The 24181-nt window shown below is 39.1% G+C and overlaps 1 protein-coding gene across 2 annotated transcripts; it reads right to left on the bottom strand.

Moving 5' to 3' along the window:
• Positions 1–1278: 1278 nt before the first annotated feature.
• Positions 1279–23888, bottom strand: LOC131927276 (proton-coupled folate transporter-like). 2 transcript variants are annotated; one of them, XM_059283039.1, is made up of 10 exons: positions 23827–23888; positions 13443–13785; positions 12302–12515; positions 11126–11255; positions 8997–9180; positions 7686–7833; positions 5981–6237; positions 5305–5497; positions 3128–3375; positions 1279–1551 (listed from the first exon to the last, which is right to left on the bottom strand). In XM_059283039.1, the coding sequence occupies exons 2-9, from the start codon at positions 13694–13696 to the stop codon at positions 3166–3168; spliced, it is 1590 nt and encodes a 529-aa protein (XP_059139022.1). In that variant the 5' UTR covers positions 13697–13785; positions 23827–23888; the 3' UTR covers positions 1279–1551; positions 3128–3165. The 2 variants fall into 2 exon arrangements, with proteins under 2 accessions (XP_059139022.1, XP_059139023.1); XM_059283040.1 differs by lacking the exon at positions 23827–23888 and adding an exon at positions 23503–23634.
• Positions 23889–24181: the final 293 nt, after the last annotated feature.

Genomic DNA, 24181 nt, shown 5'->3' with positions numbered 1-24181 from the left:
CAATTGGATGGCCAAATTCGTATCTTTAAATTCCATCTTAAAAAAACTGTAAAATGTATTATTGAACTGGATCAGTTAATACCAATAATAGTCGAGATACGATAAGAATTTTACGTCTAAATGCGGTAATCTGCAAATGAGCGATTGTGTGGATTTTGTATGTAGCTCGCACGCGATTCCGGCGAATAATTTCACGGCTGACGTCACCATCTACAGTTTTTTAATTTCCGAGTCTAATTTTAGCTTTTCTCGTGGTAGCCAATTCTTAGGAAATTAAATAACATGAGACTGCAGGATTGAATAAAAGGGCGACATCCCAGCAATAGTGCACTAAGAATATAGATGGTGGTTAATAATATTCTCCTATTGTGTTATATGGGTAAGAATGGAATAAATCATTTTTGTATTGTATTATATGGGTCAGAACGGGGTTAATTATTTTATTGTATTGTGGTATATATGCCAGAGCATGGTATAGAACACAAAAGGTGTGCTATTCAGATGAATAAGTCAACAAACCTGGCTCTCTTATTCTCCAGAGCCACAGCCGTGTTAATCAAGGTATTTCAGGGATGTTCTCTAAAATTATGTGTATCTCATAATATATTTACAACCACACCCTTTTTTACACCAAATTATTCATGGTCAGGGGGAGGGGGGGTGCTTTCTAGAGGCTATACCATATATTCGGTAGGGGAGACCGACCCACTCCACCCCCACCCCCCACACCCACCCCCAACTCAAGACCCGAAAATATGTTTATCGTTTACAGTTCGTCCAAAGTAAAAAATATGTAATTTTTATAGAAAATATATTTTTTAACGATTGCTTGCAGCCCCCCCCCCTGGAAATTTTAAGTGCGTCACCCCTTCCCCCACCCCCCCCCCCCCCTCGAAAGAATTTCGGTCATGGTCTCCATCTATATATTTACCTTTCCCGTGTATTTCCCAGTATTAACACTAAGTGTCATTTAAGACAATATACGCTCTAAAGTACTCAATTCAACAATAGAAATCAAACTGAAAATTGTGTTGCTTTCTCTGGCGTATATCTCACTCTCAGCCAAGCCGTCAAAATTGATAACCCACAAGACGACATACAACAAATGTACAAGTCAACTCATCATTCAAAATTAAACCACAAGATGACATTGAACACAATCATGTAGAAGTCAACTCATCATTCAACATTGATACACAAGACGACACACAACACATGTACAAGTCAACCCATCATTTAACATTAAACCACACGATGAATAACTTTTGATTGCTTGCAACAAGTTTATTAAAACATCATTTGTTATAACAATCTGTCTTGTGAGTGAGATTCATGTCAATAAATAACAAGTGTAGGGTCAACAGGGCTAGGTATTGAGGCCCTCGGCGGCTCTATGTCAGTCGTTGTGGCCCTCGGTTCATGTTACTTGTTGTGGCCCTCGGTTCATGTTACTTGTTGTGGCCCTCGGTTCTATGTTACTTGTTGTGACCTTTTGCTGTATATTTGTCATTGTGGCCCTCGGTCCTGTATTCTACAACCTTGCCCTCAGCCCTGGTATAAAATTAAACTGGATCTTAAAACATAATGTAATACTTGTAAAAACTGAGCAAGCGCCATTCTTACACGTATCTAGCCTTGTCTCATCCTAACACCAGCCAAGTAGTAAAACGTAACTATAACATCATAATAGTGAAAAACACAGGCATTCAAAGGTCAAAGTTTAGCTTTTCTTTTAACGTTTAATGAAACCATTAGTCATTGGTAAACTTTGGTCAGTCGTTAACTTTCAAAGATAACATTAGCGATTTGGTAAACTTTTAAATATAACATTAACCCTATACTGAAACTCTCATACTAAAATTACAAGTTAGTCTATTTATCCCGTTCCCATCCCACTAATATCCTGTCGTGCTTCATATCTTCGTCACTAGAACCAACTTCATTTTTTTATCGACGCTTTGTTTAAAGTCGCATGATAGTCCGGCTTTTAAAAATCTTGATTGATTCCAACGTTTAAATTCTTCATCAGATTTCCCATACAATATTAATGAACTTCGGGTAATCGAGTGTGGTGACTGGGTCTCAATTTGTCTTTGTTAATGTCAAAGTCCCTCCCCCGAGGGTGATTCGGTGAGGGTAATTTCTTTTGGTGAAGTCATAAAGATTATTTGTGTCAATATATTTGTGTGTGCGTTGTCTGTTTGTCTGTAGGGTGTTACATGTTTGTCTGTCTATAAAGTATTGCATGTAGCATTTGTCTGTATGTCTGCTTGTCTGTAGTGTGTTATATGTTTGTCTGCATGTTTGTCTTTCTGTAGTGTATTGCGTGTAGCATTTTTCTGTATGTCTGTCTGTTTGCCTGTCTGTAGTGTATTGCGTGTGTCGCCTCTCAGTCTGTATGTATGTCTGTCTGTATGTCTATCTGTCTGTACCATCTCGCGTGCGTCGTCTGTCTGATGTGTATTATATGTCATTGTTCTGTCAACAATTTAATGCAGCGGTTTCAAAATTGGAATACACGCCACCTAGGTGAGACTCGGACGTGTGCAGGGGTAGGCGCAGAAATTTAAATGTAACTGTACAATATATTTAAAAAAAAATTAGAACTATCCAGCTTTACCATTGTCTAAATTTTTTATTTTATTTTTAAATTGTTTAATAGCGGATTTAGGGGGTAGACCAAGATATATATTAGAATAGCATTAATTTTAAAGACTTTTAAAAAAAATAGATATTAATTGGATTGGAGTTTTGGGAGGTAGAGGTAGAGTAGACTTCATGCTCTTTTGGATGTTCAGTGTAGGGGGAGGGGAGGGGGGGGCGGTGATCAAAAGTTTTGAACTCTCTGGCATAAAATTACGTTAATGTTGTCTTTCTCTGCAGCTTATGTGTGTGTATTTAAATCTGTCTGTGTACTCTGTCAATATCAACATGTTTTTCTTGTCTGTATGTTTGTCTGTAGCATCCTATAATTTTTTTGTTTCTAAATATATGTTTTCAGTTTGTGTCGTTTGTCTGTTTGTCTCATCATATGTCCTCTTTTAGGTTTCTATCTGTAAGTTTTCTAACTTTCGCGTTCGTCGCTACGTCTGTCTGTAACATCACGTCTCCTCTATGAATATTCTACCTGAAAGTCTCTGTCCGTCTGTCGCGTCAGTGCTGATGTCATTCACAAGGGCTGGTGATCGGCAGGGCTGAAAGACTGGCAGTGCTGGCACTCAGGGGCAGGATGGACTCGGTCTCTCGGTCGTCCGCCTCGGGCTCGCAGATGGTGGGGTAGTTGTTGGCGGCCAGGAGTCGCTGATCCCACGTGCTCTGGTAGCCCATGATGAGACTGGTGTTGGTGACCAGCTGCTGCTCCTTGTACAGCCAGACCTGGAGGGGCGAAAACAACATGGGTGGGATAAAATGGTTGACTGTTGTACAGCTGTTGGAGGATATTTGTGCTTAGGGTGATCAGACACAATAAGGTACAATGGAGTCTAATGTGCTAACTTGAACGTATAGAGTTCGGATCCTGGGTTTGAGTATGCAGGACGACCCAGCACTAATATAAACCAGAAACTTGTTAGGGAAAGTAAAAGCTGCTGGGCATAATGCTGACCACACTATCCCTTCATAAGCCGAGGTCACTAAAACGAGTGTACTCTATTATATGATTTTAAAAAATGATAATGATAAAAATGATAATGTATTTATAGGAAAAATGCGAAACGGATATTCCGGCAACGGATCATTGCTCAAATGAAGTGTGCATGAGAATTTATTTTTTAAAAATTGATTCAAAGACGTTCGCAAACATCTTTCCAAGAGTTTCGAACAAATGAAACCATATCAGTATTACGAGTTTGTATTTGCAAATGTTTCTGGAAACTTTGGGGAAGACATGGCCTGTTTAAAAACAGTTAGAGCTTTAATTAAAATTTTAAGGCATACTAGACTACCCGTTATCTAGTTAGATAACTGTGGGTTTCGGGGGTCGTCCATAAATGCCATCACGTCTGCCACTTATCATCACAAAATAAACAGACCCCACATAAAAAGGCGTAAATTGAAAAAAAATATTAACTTTGAGATGATGTGTCTAGAACCCGTGCCACCCGTGTAGAAGCCCATCATAATATCACCTTAGCTATTTAGGCTAGTGACATCATGACACTTTTTGTGCTACAATTAAATAGTTTGACTCTATTTAAGAAACTTGATTTGTGCGAATAGTTCCTAGATTTATTATCTTTTAAATTAAATTCAATCTTAAATTAGCCAATTCCATAGCTAAACAAACAAAGATTTATATTAAAAAATGAAGGTCTCAAATAGTTTAGTATAGAAACTAATTAATATCTAGATCTAGAAAGAGTTATGTAGATTCTACGACTGGTTTGGTTAAGTCGAGTTTCTGCAGTAACTCTAGATCTAGATCTAGAACCTAGATCTAGATAGATAAATCACTTGTATATATAATAAATAATATAATAATGTATTCTGATTTTAAAAGGCTTTTTAATTTTAAATAAATAATTTTTGTTAGACCTAGATTCTAGATCTATAAATAACTCCCTTCGACAGCTGATATTTAGATTCTAGATCTAGATGTCTAGAGAAATTTATTGAATACTTAAATGAAAAGGACAGTTGAAAATTGATATAAGTGTTGGAACGTAATAAATATAGCAAACAGGCGTATCATTAAAGCTATATCCGACAGAAAATTAGCTCTATATTGCGTTATACATCTGTATAGAGGCAACAAAATCTTCGATGGAAGCCGCCATTGTTGATGTTAAAAATAAATAAATCATGTGACATCACTATTCACTCTAAGTAAAGTCATTGTTCTGAACTTTTATAATTTTTGTGGTTAATCTAACAATGAATAAATCAATAAATTAATTAACGTTTTAAAATAAATATGTGATTAACAGTCTGTCTGAAAATAAAAATCGTTCTCTACCTAATTACTATTTTACAGCTCTGCACATAATGCAGATTCTCTCCTTTAACCAAACGGACAAACAAACAAAAATTCAAACATGTAAACAAAGTTGAGTTTTAGAAGTATTTAGATAGATTATTCATTCACATAAAACTATATAGGTAGATCATAATCTACAATAAAAATTATTTTTAAAGACGTCATTAACATTTGAAAAACAAACCGTAAATAAGCGATTGGTCTGCGGGCGACATCCGGCCAAAGAATTAGATATCGTAATTTGTTTTTAAATTATTATTATTAGCCATTGTGAAAAACTATCCTACAAATGACACTAACAAACAGTGTTTATCAACCTGGATACTGACCATTAAAATGATGAGCACGAGAGTGACCAGCGCAGCAGAGATGTAGGCCAGCCCCGCCCAGATGTCCAGCGTGGCGGCGTAGATGTTGACAAACACGACAGAGCCCAGCAGCTTAGCCAGGGTCTCAGCGCTGGAGGCGAGGGCGAAAACCTTGCCCGTCTCGTCATCACACACGGCCTTGCTTAGTATAGACCTGGGGATAAATAGTTAAACACAGCCTTGATTAGTATGGACCTAGGGGGACCAAATAGTTAAACATAGCCTGGGTCAGTATGGCCAAAACTAAATAGTTAAACACAGTCTTTGTCAGTATGGACCTGGGGACCAAATAGTTAAACACAGCCTTTATAAGTATGGACATTGCGACCAAATAGTTAAACACAGCCTTGCTCAGTATGGACCTGGGGACTAATAGGGGACCAAATAGTTAAACACAGCCTTGGTCAGAATGAACATGGGAACCGAAAGCAGGTCATAAATTTCATATTAAATGTATGTTTTTTAAGACATAGCATTATCAGTAGAGATGGAATACGATTTGTTAAGGACAATAGAACAGCGTTTTTTTTTAAATGTTAAATTCTAATTTCAATTTAATACATAAAAATAAGAAATCGTTTTCTAACAAATAACAATTTTGATTTTTAATTAACAAGCCTTAGGACAGTTGACTAACCTTAACCCGGATGTGATGACCCCTGCGGCTGACCCCACGATGACCGACACGTAGACCATCCAGGTCTGGGTACAGAAGCCGGCCCAGACGGTCCTGACCAGCTTACAGCCCAGCCCCAGCAGGACGATGGCGATGTCGCTGACGTTGAGGAACGTGGACAGGACGGGCAGCAGGAGCAGGAGGCAGAGGCCCATCCCGGCGTAGTCCACGGAGAGGAGGTATCCGTAGCCGGACGGCTCCCACGAGAGAGGGGGTTTCTGGGAGGATAAAATATGGGCAGGTTGATTAAGGGGTTTCTGGGCAGGTAAAATATGGGCAGTTTGAATAGAGAAGGGGATTTCTGGAAGGATAAAACAGGCAAGTTGAATAGAGAAGAGGGTTTCTGAGCAGGTACAATATGGGCAGTTTAAATAGGGAAGGGGGTTTCTTGGAGGATAAAATAGGGGCAGGTTGATTAGAGAAGGGGGTTTCTGGGCAGGTAAAATATGGGCAGTTTGAAATGGGGAAAGGGGTTTCTGGGTAAGTAAAATATAGGTAGTTTAAATAGAGAAGGAGGTTTCTGGGCAGGTAAAATATGGACAGGTTGCATAGAGAAGGGGGTTTCTGTGCAAGTAAAATATGAGCCGGCAGATAGACATGGAAAACAAACTGAATAGAACGAAGGGGGGGGTATGTAGACAAAAACATGGACTGGTTTAATAAAGAGGTTTCTGGACAGGCTAAACAGAGGCTTACAGAAACTAGAAATAATGTTTTAGCCTTTTAAACTAAGTGTACACAATATTACAAAGTAAGAAATCATACAAGCAAATTCGATACATAATTAAAATACGTTCATGCAAGAAGGGAAGCTACGTGTCCGTATACAGTTATAACGTTGGTATTTTTCAATTTACAGTGTAGAAACGACAGGTACTCTGTCATGTTGAAAAGGTCAATTCTTTGTTGGCAATAGTGCGGTAGCAATCACAAACTATTACATGATAGCCTCTCTCTTACACACTCTCTCTCTCTCTCTCTCTCTCTCTCTCTCTCTCTCTCATTCTCTCCTGTATGCTTTCAAAACCTGCTCGGCCAACCATTTTCAGCCCGGCGTAAAGCAACAGTTGGTAGAATGGAGCATTAGGTTTTTTTCACAAATACTAAATCACCTGATTAGTATAAGGGTTATCTATCAACACAGGAGCAGCGCTCTTAACAAAATCGTTGCGAATTAAAATTTAATTAGCCTATATAGTGTTGGTCTAGTAACAGAGGCAACATATGGTCATTTATGATGTCATGATGCCACTTTAGAACTTGTACAAAAGGTGTCATGCTACTTGAAGTAGAGGACTCCGTTCTGAACTAAACAAGTTGTAACTTAGGCCCCTACTTTCAAAAGCCATCAATGTCATAGGGCCTCACTTTCACAGGGCACCCACTATAATTACATTTAATTTTTAGCGGATGTAAGTTTTAAAGAATTAATTAATATAAAAATCTACAAACGACTATAGGTTTTCACACAACTTATTTTGCTGCAGATTTCATGCCCCCCCCCCCTCCCAACCCTCCCCCCACCAAACCCACCGCTAAAGTACAAGGTACTCATGCGTTCTTTATCTCCGGCCACCTGTATATTCAAAAAGCTCAGTGACGTCATGTTTCGTGGACATGGTGACGTAACATTACCTGCACAAACAAAACAATGACGTCATGTTACCTGCACAAACAGCACCGTGACGTCCTGCTCGCCAACTTTACACGTCTGGTTGAGAAACATGGCCATGAAGGCGACTATAACAAGAGTTCTCTTCCCTTCTTCTCGTGGTTTGACGAGGGCCCGCACTGAGTCCTTCACGCTCTGGAGACTGTCAATAGAAAATTTCTTACAGGTTTGCCGGTCTCTTTGCCATAAACGCATATGAAGTTTTAGAAAGTATGGCAAATCGTGTGTATATTACGTATACTAAAGCCAATCTGTATTCATGATACAGGAATAGGGAATAGATTATATGTCCAGCTTTATGTACAGCCGTCTTTACTTTTCCCGTTTTAAAAACCTATTGAAGTTGTTGGAATCCCAAACTGTTTTTTTTTTACACAAAAAAAAAAAGTTTTTTTTTCATGAAGAACTGCAAACACTTGGATTTTATTTAGGACTTGTTCAGTAATTTAACACCGCTAGTGTCTGATAAGCTAGAAAGAAGAGCTAGAAATATGGTTAAACCCCTGGAGTTTGTTGGTAAGTTGAGAATATACCGGTGTTGTCGATCAAACAATCCGCGGGTCGGGTGTAGTTGAGATAATCTGTTTCTCAGACCTCGGCATTTGAAGAGAAAGTGTGGTCAGCGCTATGCTTAGCTAAAGCGCCATGCCCCGCCACATTGCCATGCCCTGCAGCTCTTACTTTCCCCAATGTAAACAAGGTACTCATCCAAGATGTTAAAACATGGTCGAATAATAACCTCCAGCCCGGGAATCGAACTCGAAATATTCGTTTACTACTCGCACGCTTAACCGCTCTACCACCGCGTCCCATTATCTTCTTGCGTCTATTTTTAGTAAGAGCTGTATAAAAGACGAAGAAGACGCTAAAGCGAGATTAGAGGCAATCGAGACAAGCTGAGATTGGGTGTTGATATGTGGCACTCCTTGTATGTAAATATGGAAGGTTTTTCTCATTGCATACAGATGAGATCATGACGGGCAAATTTTTGTTTATCTAGACGTGTTGGTGTAATCAAGACAGGAGACGACCAAAAGACTATCACTAGGGTTTCTTTCATGCATCTTTCGGAGGGGTGGGGGGGGGGGCAGTGTCTCGCGGAATTCGCCTATAGCCCGCCACAAACGCGAAATTAAAAAAAATTAATAAATTTTATAGGATTTATATAAGATCTACTTTAACAAGTGTCCGACCATTCTCTCATCCGGAAATCTTAAGTGCGCACTCCGGAAGTTTCAAGTAGCTCCACCCTCGGAGGAAAATAAATGTTTAAAAGAAACCCTGAGGATAACGCGACGAACTGACCTGAAGAGCGGCGGGTTCCGACTGTAGTGGCCGTCGAAGCCCTCCCCGCTGGGCATCTTGTCGTGCATGCTCTCCTCCATGCACAGAACGACCGTCAGCACCGAGGCCGCGTGGAACACGCTGACCACCACCAGGGTCGTCTGCAGGTTGGCGATGTCCTGCAGGGCTCCGGCCAACAGGGAACCTGACAGGGAACACAGGGGAAATGTATCAAGCCAACAGGGAACCTAACAGAGAACACGGGGGAATATATCAAGCAAACAGGGAACCTAACAGGGAACACAGGGGGAATATATCAAGCAAACAGGGAACCTAACAGGGAACACAGGGGAATATATCAAGCAAACGGGGAACCTAACAGGGAACACGGGGGAATATATCAAGCCAACAGGGAACCTAACAGAGAACACGGGGGAAATATATCAAGCCAACAGGGAACCTAACAGGGAACACAAGGGAATTATATCAAACCAACAGGGAACCTATCAGGGAACACGGGCCGACGGGATAAATATATCAAGCCAACAGGGAACCTAACATGGAACATGGGGAAAATATATCAAGCGCGAGAAAGGGAACCTAAACTAACAGGGAACATAGGAAAATATACCAAGCACTCCGGACAACAAGGAACCTAACAGGGAACACGGGGAAAATATATCAAGCGCGAGAAAGGGAACCTAAACTAACAGGGAACATAGGAAAATATACCAAGCACCCCGGCCAACAGGGAACCTAACAGGGAACACGGGGGAAATATATCAAGCCAACAGGGAACCTAACAGAGAACACGGGGGAAATATATCAAGCCAACAGGGAACCTAACAGGGAACACATGGAGAATATATCAAGTCAACAGGGAACCTAACATCGAACACAGGGGGAAATATATCAAGCCAACAGGGAACCTAACAGGGAACACATGGAGAATATATCAAGTCAACAGGGAACCTAACATCGAACACAGGGGAAATATATCAAGCCAACAGGGAACCTAACAGGGAACACAAGGGAATTAAATCAAACCAACAGGGAACCTATCAGGGAACACGGGCCGACGGGATAAATATATCAAGCCAGCAGGGAACCTAACAGGGAATAGAGGAAAAAAATATACCAAGCACCCCGGCCAACAGGGAACCTAACATGGAACATGGGGAAAATATATCAAGCCAGCAGGGAACCTAACAGGGAATAGAGGAAAAAAATATACCAAGCACCCCGGCCAACAGGGAACCTAACATGGAACATGGGGAAAATATATCAAGCGCGAGAAAGGGAACCTAAACTAACAGGGAATATAGGAAAATATACCAAGCACTCCGGACAACAAGGAACCTAACAGGGAACACGGGGAAAATGTATCAAGCACGCAGACAGGGAACCTAAACTAACAGGGAACATGGGACAAATAAATCAAGCACCCCGCAGACAAGGAACCTAACAGAGAACACAGGATTAAACAGAGAAAACAGAAACAGCATAACAGAACACATGAAAAAATCAGGGAAACTTAAAAAGGAACTCGGGAAAAAATATCTAAAGTGCTCTTCACAACAGGGATTCTATAAAACATTGGGGGAAAAACATCTAAAGTGATTCTGAAGCTCCATTCATAAACACAGCCTAAGAATAACACAGGTTACTGAGCTATAAGTAACCCCGGCTACTGACCTAAGAATGACCCCGGCTACTGACCTAAGAATGACCCTGGCTACTGACCTATGAATGACACTGGATACTGACCTATGAATGACCCTGGATACTGACCTATGAATGACCCCAGATACTGATCTAAGAATGACCCTGGCTACTGACCTAAAGATGACCCCAGCTACTGACCTAAGAATGACCTCGGCTACTGACCTAAGAATGACCCCAGTGACTGACCTAAGAATGACCCCGGCTACTGACCTATTAATGACCCCGGCTACTGACCTAAGAATGACCCCGGCTACTGACCTAAAGATTACCCCGGCTACTGACCTAAGAATGACCCCGGCTACTGACCTATTAATGACCCCGGCTACTGACCTATGAATGACCCCGGCTACTGGCCTAAGAATGACCCCGGCTACTGACCTAAAGATGGCCCGGCTAATGACCTAAAGATGACCCCGGCTACTGACCTATAAAGAGTCCGAAGAAATTCATGGCCAACAGCTTCCCCAGCTTCCTAGTCCGGTCCTCCTTAAAGGTCGTATCGCTGATGTAGCTGTTGACCGCCATTGTTATCACTGAACTTTTACCCAGAATTCCCTGTAGGAAGGATGTAAAGTCACGTGGTTGTGTAAGGTAGTGAGGGCGGAAATTGCGAACATAACCGGTCCGTTGGCCAGAATTAGGTTTAGTTTGACCTTTTTTGTGTCCACATAAATAAATATCTAAATAGTTTGTCAGGGAAAGTTTATTTTAAATAGCATATGTTGGTTATTCTCTTATTATATTTCACGAGGTTATGTCATATATATATATATATATATATATATATATATATATATATATATATATATATATATATATATATATATATATATATATATATATATATATATATATATATATATGTATATATATATATATATATATATATATATATATATATATATATATATATATATATATATATATATATATATATATATATATATATTTATATATATAGGCTACAGGACATTACCCCCTCTCGGAAATTACCCCCCGGACATCCCCCCCCTCTGGATCCCCCCCCCCCCCGGGGGCATTTACCCCCATGTCAATTACCCCCTGTCAATAACCCCCCCTGTCAATTACCCCCCCCCCCCCCCCGGGAATTACCCCCTCCCCCCTCAATTTAGAATACTAACTCCAACTAGAATTCTTTACCTAAATAATACTTTAATCCTAACTTTAAGTAAAAGTCCAAAACCTAAGCATCCGCCCTAGCCTAAAACTTAACACAAAACCAAAACCAACGCTAAACATTGGTTTAAGCCTAACCCTAACCCTAACCCTTGACCTAGCCCTAAACCTAGCCCTAACCCTAACACTTACTCTAACCCTGTCCTGGGCAGGGGGGGGGGGGGTAATTGACAGGGGGGGGGGGGGGGGGTAATTGACAGGAAGGAACAATGACAAGGGGTAATTACTCCGCGTGTGGGTAATGTCGGGGGAAATGTCCGGGGGTTAATTGACGGGGGGGGGAATATATATATATATATATATATATATATATATATATATATATATATATATATATATATATATATATATATATATATATATATATATATATATATATATATATATATATATCAGCTACTGACCTGAACCAGTGCTCCGACCATGATAATCATCAGAGTATGTTGTACCATGACAATGCCAATCATGTACAACAGCACGGCTAGAATGCTACCTAAACTTGGGATCATCATAGGCAGCTTTCTACCCGTGCGGTCACTCCACGCTCCACAGAACAGCCCTAGAAATACCGCAGGTACACTGACTAGTATACGGTAAATCATTAAAAATGTCGCAGATCTGAAACAACACAAAATTGAACAGACTTTTATGCCAGTACATTTTAAAATTGAAAATACCTATCAAGGCATTTTGCAGACTGGTTTTTTTTTATGTAGTGCTTTAAACTTGTTCCAGATTTGTCAATAAATCAAAAATGAAGGTTAATTATTTTCTATGATTCTACAAAATGGCAATTTTAGATACACCCATCAACGTTTAAAATGAAGATTTAAGATATATCAAATAGCCTTTAAAAAACAACTTGATTTTTTTTCTATAAACCTACAAAACGAGAATTTCATATGTATCGATGAACCTACAAAATGAAGGTTTAAAATGTGTCCATGAGCCTACGAAATGAAGTTTTGAGATTTGTTAATGAACTTACAAAATGAAGGTTTGAAATATGTCCCTGAACGTACAAAATGATGTTTTAAGATGTATACATGAACCAACAAAACGGCAGTCTTTTGTTCATAAACTTACAAAATGAATGTTGAAAATGTGTCCATGAACCTACAAAATGTAGGTTTGAGATTTGTCAATGAACCTACAAAATGAAGGTTTGAGATTTGTCAATGAACCTACAAAATGAAGGTTTGAGATTTGTCCATGAACCTACAAAATGAAGGTTTGAAATTTGTCTTTGAACCTACAAAATGAAGGTTTCAGATGTGTCTATGAACCTACAAAATGAAGGTTTGAGATTTGTCTATGAACCTACAAAATGAAGGTTTGAGATTTGTCCATGAATCTACAAAATGAAGGTTTGAGGTTTGTCCATGAGCCTACAAAATGAAGGTTTGAGATTTGTCCATGAACCTACAAAATGAAGGTTTGTCCATGAACCTACAAAATAAATGTTTGAGATTTGTTCATGAACCTAAAAAATGAAGGTTTGAGCTTTGTCCATGAACCCCCACGACGATGAGCTCAAGATTTCACCTGGCCTGTACAGGTGACTCCAGAAGTGGCAGCTCCTCCAGGTAATCGCAGGGGTCAAGCGAGCCGTTCATGAACATCTGCTGCCTGGGTGTCCAGTCGTTGCTCACGATGACCATGTCACGTGTCATGTCCTTGCAGACGGCGTTGATGACGAAGGGTCGAATGGCCGCGTCCAGCATCGCCTCCCCAGTCTTGTACAGGAAGAAAACTATCTCGGCCAAACAGCCGCTCAGAACACAGAATTTGGCCAACATTTTTGGCTTCTTTTCCTCTCCTCAAAAAATTATTTTTTGGCCAGTTTTAAACCGTTTTCATGTCATTTTGTAAAAATAAAAACGACTTCCTGTTAGGGAAAATAAATCAATTAAATCTTTACTAAAATAATTTTGTTGTTCTTGTTAAACCTCAGAATTTTTTTGTATTATTTAAAGCTGCTAATATTTTATTTATTTATTTATATATTATTATACATAAACTAACATATAAAAATATAGAATATGTATATATTATGCATTTATTATTTTTAAAGTGCAAGATTGTCAATACTGTGACAAACTCACAAAGTATTGAATGTGTTAAAGCTTAAAAAGCGAAGTAGGCCTACTAAGAAATTCAGTCGTCCGGATATCGAGAACAAACTTGCTAACCAAAAGACTCAACCAAGTGGCGCCGTACGGGGGTAGAGGCGTCGCAATGCGGGGACGGGGGGTGCGGACCGCACCGGGTGAAACAGTTTAGGGAGGGAAGGGTTACACCAAGACAAATACAATTCTAGATATGTAGAATAAATACGGTTTTTTTTTTGCCTGTTCAATAGATGGTTAATTAGAGTCAAAAAGTATTTTAAGTACATATTGGTGAGAGAAATGCACAGTTCTTCATCCTTGTGTTTAAGTTTGCCTGTCTGATGCCCAGAGGTAGCTGAGGGGTTTGAAAAAGGTGTGAGTGGTCCACTGCTGGAGAAGCTAAATTTTTACCGAAGAGTCGGGGACAGAAAAAAAATTTACAGCCGGACCGGCACTAAGCATCACATCCAACAGAGCACGTCAACAGCAAGGAGCAGAGTTTCTTTCAGGCCTCTCCCCCCCCCCCCCCCCCCGTAATGAAGTCTACCGTCGTCGTCCCCCCCCCCCCCTCCCCCTCACCACTCCGAACAAAACATAATCTATACAGAAAACATACTTTTACCATCGTCCGCAACCCTCCCCCAGAAAATTTAGACCGCACCCCCCCCCCCCCCATCCACGAAAAATTCAAGTGCTACCTCCCCCAGGTAAGCAAAAAGTGTGAAAGAAACACTGGCATATAGGAAGAGATTATAATAACTACAATTATGATATGATCGACACATTGTATCTGAAGACAAGGCTCAGAAAAACTGGGAAAAAAAGTTCTCTGGAATTCTGTGATGCCGACCACTGTATTATCAAGCTAATTTGAATAAATTTTAACTATCATTTATTCAAGATATCTTGACAATATATAACAACCCCTGAATCATGCTAATTTGATAAAATTAAGTAATTACTTAAATGTGATTTAATTAGTTGGTCAAGATATATTGACATATTTATAACAATCCCTGAATCCAATTAATTTGACTTAGTTATGACTACCCGCTGAACAAAGCTAATTTGACTTAATTTGTATGACATCTGAACTAGCTTTTTGACTTAAGTAATTAGTCTATTTAGATCAAGGTAATTTGACGTATTTATAACGATCCAAGAACCAAGCTAATTTTACCTAATTAAGACAACACTTTAAGTCAATGTACTTTAACTTAATTACATCGGCTGTATTCAAACCATCCAAGCTATTTCACATTACATGGAGTAGGCGGGATTCGAACCCACGCCCCACCATGGTAATTCAGCCACTCCATCCTCGTGCTGCTCGTATTCCAGCACTTTACCTGGAATAGGTGGGGGAGTTACAGCCCCTGCTCGGTAAAATGTGAACCCAATTCAACAAAACTCTGACACGATATCTCAATCAAGGGGAGCAATCAATCTAACATTACTTCCCCTTTCTAATCGATCAATTTATATCGATCTCTCATTTCTTTTCTCCCCAATTTCTTGACACAAAAAGGCGGTAAATTTTCCTTTTTAGTTATTATTTCTGAGTTACCTCCCTGAGGCTGTTATTTACGCATATATTTACAGGGTCATCGGAAACTTCGAGAATAAAATTCGCAATTACTTTTTACGTTTTAAAAATCTGGTTTCGAAAAATAAATAACTTAAGCCAAATTGTTTATTTGCCTAGCTAGTAACATTGTAACTAATTATTTTAAATAACAACAGTTGTTGTTTTTTTTAATTCATTATCCAAATTCTTTTTTAACTTTAAAAAAAACAGTGAAGAAATATGTTATTACCGACTATTGTTTTTGATTCGGTTTAATTAAACCTTAAAACAATAGAATAAAGTCCATATGCTGATATACAAGCATTTTATTTGTAGTGGAGCAGTGTTTCCTACAAATGTGCATGGCACTAGATATATGTAACGCGTAAAGGCGAAATGAGAGTGTTCATTAGTAACTAAACTTAATCCCTAAGCAAGATCATAATCGTAACGTTACACTACCCATCTATCTTGCTCTAGTATTATACTATCAACCCTATCCTTTTGGGTTAGAGTTATCGCGCATGTGTGTATGTGTAAATGCGTTACTGTTTGTGTGTATCATGCTCCTTTATTGTTAAGATATTTTTTAGTCCTATGTGTATGTGTAATTATTACATCACGTCATTGATAGTTTAATACTGGTACAATGTTCCTTATACAAGTGAATGGACACGCCCACTCGAGTACAAGTCCAGTGATTGGTTTATTCCGGTCAGTGTAATGTTCTAATTATTCCTCGCGTCAGTTAAGTCGATACCAAGGTCCATTTTAAGCCGACGCCAAGTCATGGTCTGTCAGTCATATTTGATTGAGCAGTCAGGTCTGACTTTGTCACATGTTTAAGTGCAAGTAGTTGAGAGTGATTTGGGAGTTTAAGTTAAGATATTTGGAGCTAATGTTAAAACCTTTGGGAGCTTAAGTTAATATATTTGGGAGCTTAAGTTAAGATAGTTGGGAGCTCAAGTTAAGACATTTAGGAGTTTAAGTTAAGATAATTGAGAGCTAAGTTAAGATATTTGGGAGCTTAAATTAAGACATTTGTGAGGTTGTGTTAAGATATTTGGGAGCTTAAGATATTTAGGAGCATAAGTTAAGTTATTTGGGAGCTTAAATTAAGATATTTGGGAGCGCCTACACCAAATCAGCTATTATTCCTTTCTAGCCCATTTAATCAAAGACCACGTGATAATTAACTCACTTGAAATCATTAAAGCTTTTGACGCAACAGGCTGCATATTTTCTTTTTCGCGTCGACCACAAATCTACTTGACCCGTTTACATTTAATTAATTAAATAATTGGGTACGAAAAGGTTAACTAAAGTTGTTTCTGTCGTCAACACACGCAAATAATAAACGAGATAGCTTCGTAATTCATTGCCAGAAGCATGGATTGTCAATTTCCCTGCTAGATTAATTTTACACTAAATTAATTTTTTTACCATCGCTTATCTCTTTCCTAGGGCGAGTAATGTTATGCACATATGTGCTATATAAGCGCGGATGTCACTGATTACTTAAAGATCGACCTTAATTCTTCACGTTAAGTGAATTGCTTTTTTTTTGTTCTTGAATCTTTAACTGCTATTCGCATAGACTTAATCAAATGTTCTGGAACAATTTGGAACAAATCGACAGATTCATTGGACTTGTTCACGCTTATATCGGACAGTTTATCAAAGAAACGTAAAGATTGCCTTATTCCAATTTCCTGTTTATTTTAGAGGTCTTCTTGTCGAAACTTTCATTTCCACCACCCCCACCCACTCACACAGTACACCCTCCCTGTACTCACAGTCCATTTAATTTGACGTCTGCTAGCTGTCTGCTAAAACTGACCCAGTAAATTCCATAGCTCGAACTCCTCTATATCAACAAATCTCAACACAGACTGGTTCAAGTGTTGGATTAAACTTCTCTTCCTTGTGTCAGTCTTTTTTTTACTCAACCAGCTAGGTTTCGAACCCACTCTGTGTTACACACCCTGGTAAAGTTCTCTTTCACACCTGACGGTCGATGGGGCAAGTGAAGTAGAGTACACCTGTGTCTTTGACCTCGGAATATGAAAAGCAGCCAATAGACAAGACCAAAAGATAAGAGCAGGGGTCTTATAACATTGTTTTATAACACAAAAGGTTTGGGGTGGTAGTATTACATTGTGGTTTGTTTCATGAGGGGAGGGGGACATTTGGCTTTGAAATCTCCCCACCTTATATATACATACATACACACACAATTCTACTCCTTTTTCGCTCGGTCCACCCCCCTCCCTCCCCCACCCCCTAATGCATTCCCTCAAAACGAGATTACATCGCCACCTAATAAAGATTCTACGAACCACATCACGTCTTCAATGAATACATTTGTAAGTGGATTGAATGTGGATAATATAATTGTGGATCCAATATGCACTGGATATTGGATACAGATAGGGTAAATTTACGCACATCCTGCTCATGTTACTGGCATTGAAGGGGATAACTTTAGCCAGGCTCTGCGGGGTATAAGACCATGGATTAGATAACTGTGTACACAAACTGGATCGGGTATCCAACACGGTCACACGACCGTTTGTCCCCACCGGTCCTTTGTCCCGCTAATGACAGACCCGTGTCCCAGCCTTCCCGGATCACGTGACTGGCTACTTTTGAATAGAAATGCCGATATAAAAAATGGCCGATTGATTTTAAAGTATATCCAAACGCGAGTCGACGGCATAGGAGTCCATTGTAAATTCAGCCCGTGCTGTAAATCCAGCGTTTGTTTTGATTAAGATTTTCAAGCTGTGTTCGAGAGTACGCCGATCTATTTTTATCCCTAATGGGAAAAACTTGTACATTGTTTTTATTGGTTTTCACCGTATCGAACTAGTTGTTTCCAATAGTTTAGACACCTTCTACAGTCTCCAATGTGTCACTTATCAATGATAGATCTAAATGTAGAACATGTATAGTTAATATCTAATTTTAGGACGGCTTCTGGTATAGTGTATCTACCATTACTGCACAGATCGTTATGTATCACTACTACAAAAGTAGTACATATTTTAATGAAGCATTGCTATATGCACAACCATTGCAGCGAGTCAGAGGCGTAGCGAGGGGGGGGCGAGGGGGGGGGGGACATATGTCCCCGGGCGCCGACCTTAGGGGGACCCAAAATGGGTTGGAAAAACAAATTGAAAGTTTGAGGGGGGGTAGAAAATTAAAAGTTCGAGGGGGGGGTGCAAATCGAAAGTTTGTCCCCGGGCGCCGGGAAGGGTCGCTACGCCTCTGCAGCGAGTAAAAAAAAACGATATTTATACGCGAATGTTGAAACTGAAAATTTCACCTGGTGAAAATGACAAACAAAAAAACCCGAAAAGGAACAAACTAGCAAACTTCTGACAAAATCATCAAAAAAAACGGTACGTTTTTCATGGTTGCAGCCTCTCGTTTTAAAAAAGCTCCTAAAGTAGAATTTAGTGTAACTATACTAAACTATGTAGTACTTAATCTGATTTGTAAATCACATTGAATTAATTGCATCTGTTAGTGTAATACTATTTTAACTCCACGACAGTTGTATATGAGTTAAGCTAATGTAATAGAGCTAATGTAATACATCGTGTAATAAGCTATTGTAAAAGAACTAGTGTAATACAAAATGTAACACGGCTAATGTAATACAAAATGTAACAGCTAATGTAATACCACTAATCTCGCTATTGGCGGGTTAAGAGCGAGACTAATACCAAAATGTCCCCAAACTTTCACCAAATATCCCCAAAATGTATTACAACTTATCACAAAATACAAATAGTGCTTGTGATTTAAGACTAGTAGAGCGGATGGGGTGGGGGGGGGAATATCCTGCCAGGTATTTTATTTAAGCTGAGCCTGTCTCTAAATGGATTAAAGGTTTTAAGTAAATAGTAAAGTACCCTATCAAACCTAACGGTACTTGGGGCAGGTGATGTAGAGCTTACCTTTTATAGTTGCTATTTGGGTCAGCACTATGAACAGCCGCTTTTACTTTCCCTAACGCAAGCCAGGTACTCATCAGAGCTTAGTAGACTCCGTGACATTTTACTGACATGGACTCGGTATTCGAACTCGAGACTTTCGTGTTAGCAGTCGCATGCTCTATGTCCGACCACACCGTGCACGTTAAAGTTGAGCCCGTCCCTAAAATGGATTACATGTTATAAAATAAAGTTATTATCACGGCGGACTGCACACAAAATAGATCACATGATCTGAAATACATTTTAGCTCTCGCTTTGTTAAGTTTCCAAGATGTCAATTAGAGCTAAAGATTGAAGAAACTAGAATTGTGAAAAGTTGCTATGTGAAAGTCGATAAACAAGAGACTCTCCTTGTAACATCAGAGATAGGTTTTTAAAAGTCTGTGGTTTCTCAATGGTTTTCGAACCCTAGTCCAAGGTAGGCTTTCACCACAGTATTGCGCACTACCAACCTACGCTTAGGTCTATCTGTCGAAAACTCAGTCGATGGTCATTTTTAACTACTCTCTCTCTCACAAGTGTCCGAATTAACTACCGTCTGGCACATTTTTTTGTTTACTCCCGCCTCAAAAAGTCGTTCAGATAATAATTTTAGCGCCTCACTTAAACATCAAAATGAGTCAAAAAAATTTAACTCCTCTCTCTCAAGCATTATTTTTTAACTCCCCTCTCAAGCATTATTTTTAACTCCCCTCTCAAGCATTATTTTTTAACTCCCCTCTCAAGCATTATTCTTTAACTCCCCTCTCAAGCATTATTCTTTAACTCCCCACTCAAGCATTATTCTTTAACTCCCCTCTCAAACACAATTTTCTAACTCCCCTCTCAAGCATAATTTTTTAACTCCCCTCTCAAACACAATTTTCTAACTCCCCTCTCAAGCATAATTTTTTAACTCCCCTCTCAAACACAATTTTCTAACTCCCCTCTCAAACACAATTTTCTAACTCCCCTCTCAAACATTATTTTTAACTCCCCTCTCAAACATTATTTCCTACCTCCTCACCCCTCAAGCCCCGACCCACAACCACCGCGTCACGACGGAACTCCTTGAATCCCCTGCCTGAAAAGGCTGGGCCCCGGGCGTAATTAACGGCTATTGACGACCCCACAGGAGACTGGGCATCTGGGGGTGCCAGAAAACGACGGCATCAATCAGCTCCGTTTTGTCGATATCTGGAAATATTGACGAACGGATTACCGCCATTGACCGATTCTATGGCAAGCGTTAAGCGGGAGGGCTGATGAATGGAAAAAAAGTAAACGTCGAAAACAACTACCTCCCCCACCCCCACCCCCACCCAACTCCCACCCGCTACTGCGTTTTTCTATTTACCTTGAATTAAATTTAATAGTTTAGTCTGTTGCGTCATCCCCTCCACGCCCCATCCCCCCCCCCCCTCCCTCTTACAGCACAACAATGAAGAAAACACAAAAAGTATCAACGAAGTTATCTGGTATTTGTAAAAGATAGGATAGAATTTGACATGAATGACTAAATGCGACATGAGACTTAGCTACTGTTTTAAGGTATCTAAACAAATTGAACAATAAAACAACTACAACAACGCGTTCACACTTGCAAAATGTATGCAATACAAATCCAGAACACAAAAAAAAACCGCAACAAGTTACTTTTAGCTGAAAATATTTTGCCTACGGAACAAGTAACCCTATATTTTAGCGTTCGGATCTACAATATTTAAGCAATGTCATTCAATGTTTACATTAAATGTGTATATATTTAATTTTTTCCAAAATAAAATCAGATTTCAAAAATCAAAAAATTTCAAATCTTTTCACACAGCTTTTACTTTACTTACGGTTTCGTATAATACTATTTCACAGCTTTTTTTTCCACATTTTCAAATAAATAAATGTACATTTTGTATAACTGTCCATGTAAGCCTAACGTAGAGATGTGACGATGGCAACGAGAGAAGCAGAGAGGTACTCTGATACTGTTAATAACAATTTCTAGCACATTGAAGTATTTTACTTGAATAATCCAAAACAGAACAATAGCACTTTAAAATCGCTTAAAACAACTCAACATGATGTCAACGTGTTTGCTAAATTTGAACATCTCTAAAAAGATGTGAACGATTTCAAACTTGTGCCAGTTTTAAAACATTTTTATCCTGATGAATAATTTAGAGAAGAAACATAATTTTTGTTTTGTTTCGGATTCTAGTCAATATTCCAATTTTTTTCAACCACATATTTTCATTTTGCCGACTTCAAATCCAACAACTATAGTGTTACTATAGGCTTGTTTTCAATACTTTTGAGAACTTAATATATATATGTAGGAGTGGCACTACTGAAGAACGTGAACGTGATCACTTAAGTAAATCAATAAATCGGTAATCGGGTGATTGGGGGGAGAGATTGATATTAGCTGCTTCATTAGCTATGGTATTAACGACCCTGTTGTTGACTTTGATTAAGTATACCTTGATTGAAAGATTAGAAAAAAGTATAATTAAATAATCCAATTAGATATCAAAACAGGTAACATCGCGTCAACTAATGTATCTTTGTGTATTACAAGATTAGCGGCGGAGATTAACAATTAGTGATTAAAGACAGATTTCATTTTGTAATCCTCACACAAACACCTACAGATGTAGAGTTAAACTTAAGCGTTAGCGCCCCACCCGTTTCTGTATTTATTCAACACACAGGTATCCCGCCCCTGGGCTATATCCCCTGGGTACAGTACTGAATAATCCAGCCCTAACCTCTGTCGACACTGAGCCACACATTAAAAACCCATCTCCCCCCCCCCCCCCCCCCGAAGCATCTTTGCCCCCACCATCCCCGCCCCCTGAACGAAATTGAATTTATATGAATATATATATATATATATATATAACTTTTACCAGTGTTCACCCACCCGGACCGGACAATTTTATCCGCCCCTCGAAAGTTTCAAGTCCCCCCTTCCCCCCCCCCCCCCCCCCCCCCCCCCAGGTGAAAAAGTCGGATAGAAACGCCGGTTATATATCGAAGTGGATTTACAGAATAAATTACATAACCAATGAAGAAAATATGAAATAACTATCAGTAAGCTCAACTAAAAAAACAAAAAACTCACTAAATTCATTTTTTTTTAAATTTTAGCAACTATTAGTATAGCGGTCATTTAACTATATCCTTTCATTCCTAACTGAATGACTATGTTTACTACTCTAAAAATCACCTGGATACAGGGTCAGTTTTCCAAAATCACATCGATCCAAACCCTAAACTAACTCCTGGGTAGCACACGAATATTAACATACCAAAATACTGCTACAGAACAAGGACAATTCTTCTAATAATGGTCTGGTATTGCTTTCCGTGGAGAAGCGAAACAAGAATGAACTTTTTTTTAAAGAAATACAAGTGAGATTAAATAAAGAACATGAAAGGTAGATTATTCAAGGTAATCTAGAGAGCAATGTTTAATCAATGTTGCCTTTGTTTATGGTTCTAGTACATTTTTACTATTCATGCGTGTCTCCTTACTTTGCCAATCCATACCCATAATCCAAAAATAATCTATATCGGGGGGGGGGGGGGAGGGGCGGGGAGAATCAATAGATCGTTATAATGAAAACCTACCTAATTAATTTATTGTTTTGCTTATGATAATAAATGCAATCATTGACACTGTGGTAAACCTTGTTTTTTATATTAAAAAATATCAATAAAACATCGTGCTCGCATTTTTAACATGTTGGATAATCCCACTACTGAGATAATCCTTTTCATGGACCATAGCATCACTCGCAATCCAGGTACAAATAAATAAAAAGAGGAGATTTTTTGCACTCCAAATCGGACCACTAAACGCATCCTTAATAAAATGACATTATTAACTCGTATCTTTTTTTTATAAATTTCTAAAAACAAAATGACACAATAAAGTGCACCAAATAATATAAGTTATCCTTCTTGAATTCGAAGTCCTCATCTAAATAATAAAATGCGAAAAATGTTTTGAAACTCGGCGAAAAAAATCTGTAGTCAGATAATTTTTTTCAGTATTGTTATCCAAATGTAGGTCCTCTGTCTCAAATTTAGCTAAGCGAATCCAAGAAAAATAATTGATTAGATATTGAATTTAATTAGATTATTAATTTGGCACTTCAAATAAACTATTTTTAAACTTTTCACAGTAAAAACATTTGCCTAAGTTTAAATTAACTACCGCCAATAATTCTAAAAACATGTAGGAGAAATGTTTTCACGAACACCTTTATCCCGCCTAGCTGTTGGTCGTCTGCCAGCGGTTGGACAGACGGGAGGCTGTTGGTCGTCTGGCGCGATTTGACGGACGGCTGAGATTTCAAGTTAAGCGGGGGCGACAAGATTGGCATCGTCTTGTGTCGCTGTACGGAGTTGACGTCATCGTTTTGGTGCTGTGGTGTGGATGGGAGAAATCTGGAACCGTCCGCTGTGTTGCGTGGTCAGTGTGGTGTGGTCATTGTGGTGTGGTGTGGTGTGGTTAGTGTGGTGTGGTCAGTGTGGCGTGGTGTGGTCAGTGTAGTGTGGTCAGTATGGTGTTGTTAGTGTGGTGGGGTGTGGTCAGTGGGGTGTGGTCAGTGTGGT

The sequence above is a fragment of the Physella acuta genome, unplaced genomic scaffold (assembly GCF_028476545.2).
Source record: "Physella acuta isolate Inbredline_101_S28 unplaced genomic scaffold, ASM2847654v3 ptg001394l, whole genome shotgun sequence".
Taxonomy (NCBI): domain Eukaryota; kingdom Metazoa; phylum Mollusca; class Gastropoda; family Physidae; genus Physella; species Physella acuta.
The sequence above is the reverse complement of the archived record's forward strand: the minus strand, read 5'-3'. Positions and strand labels throughout refer to the sequence as shown.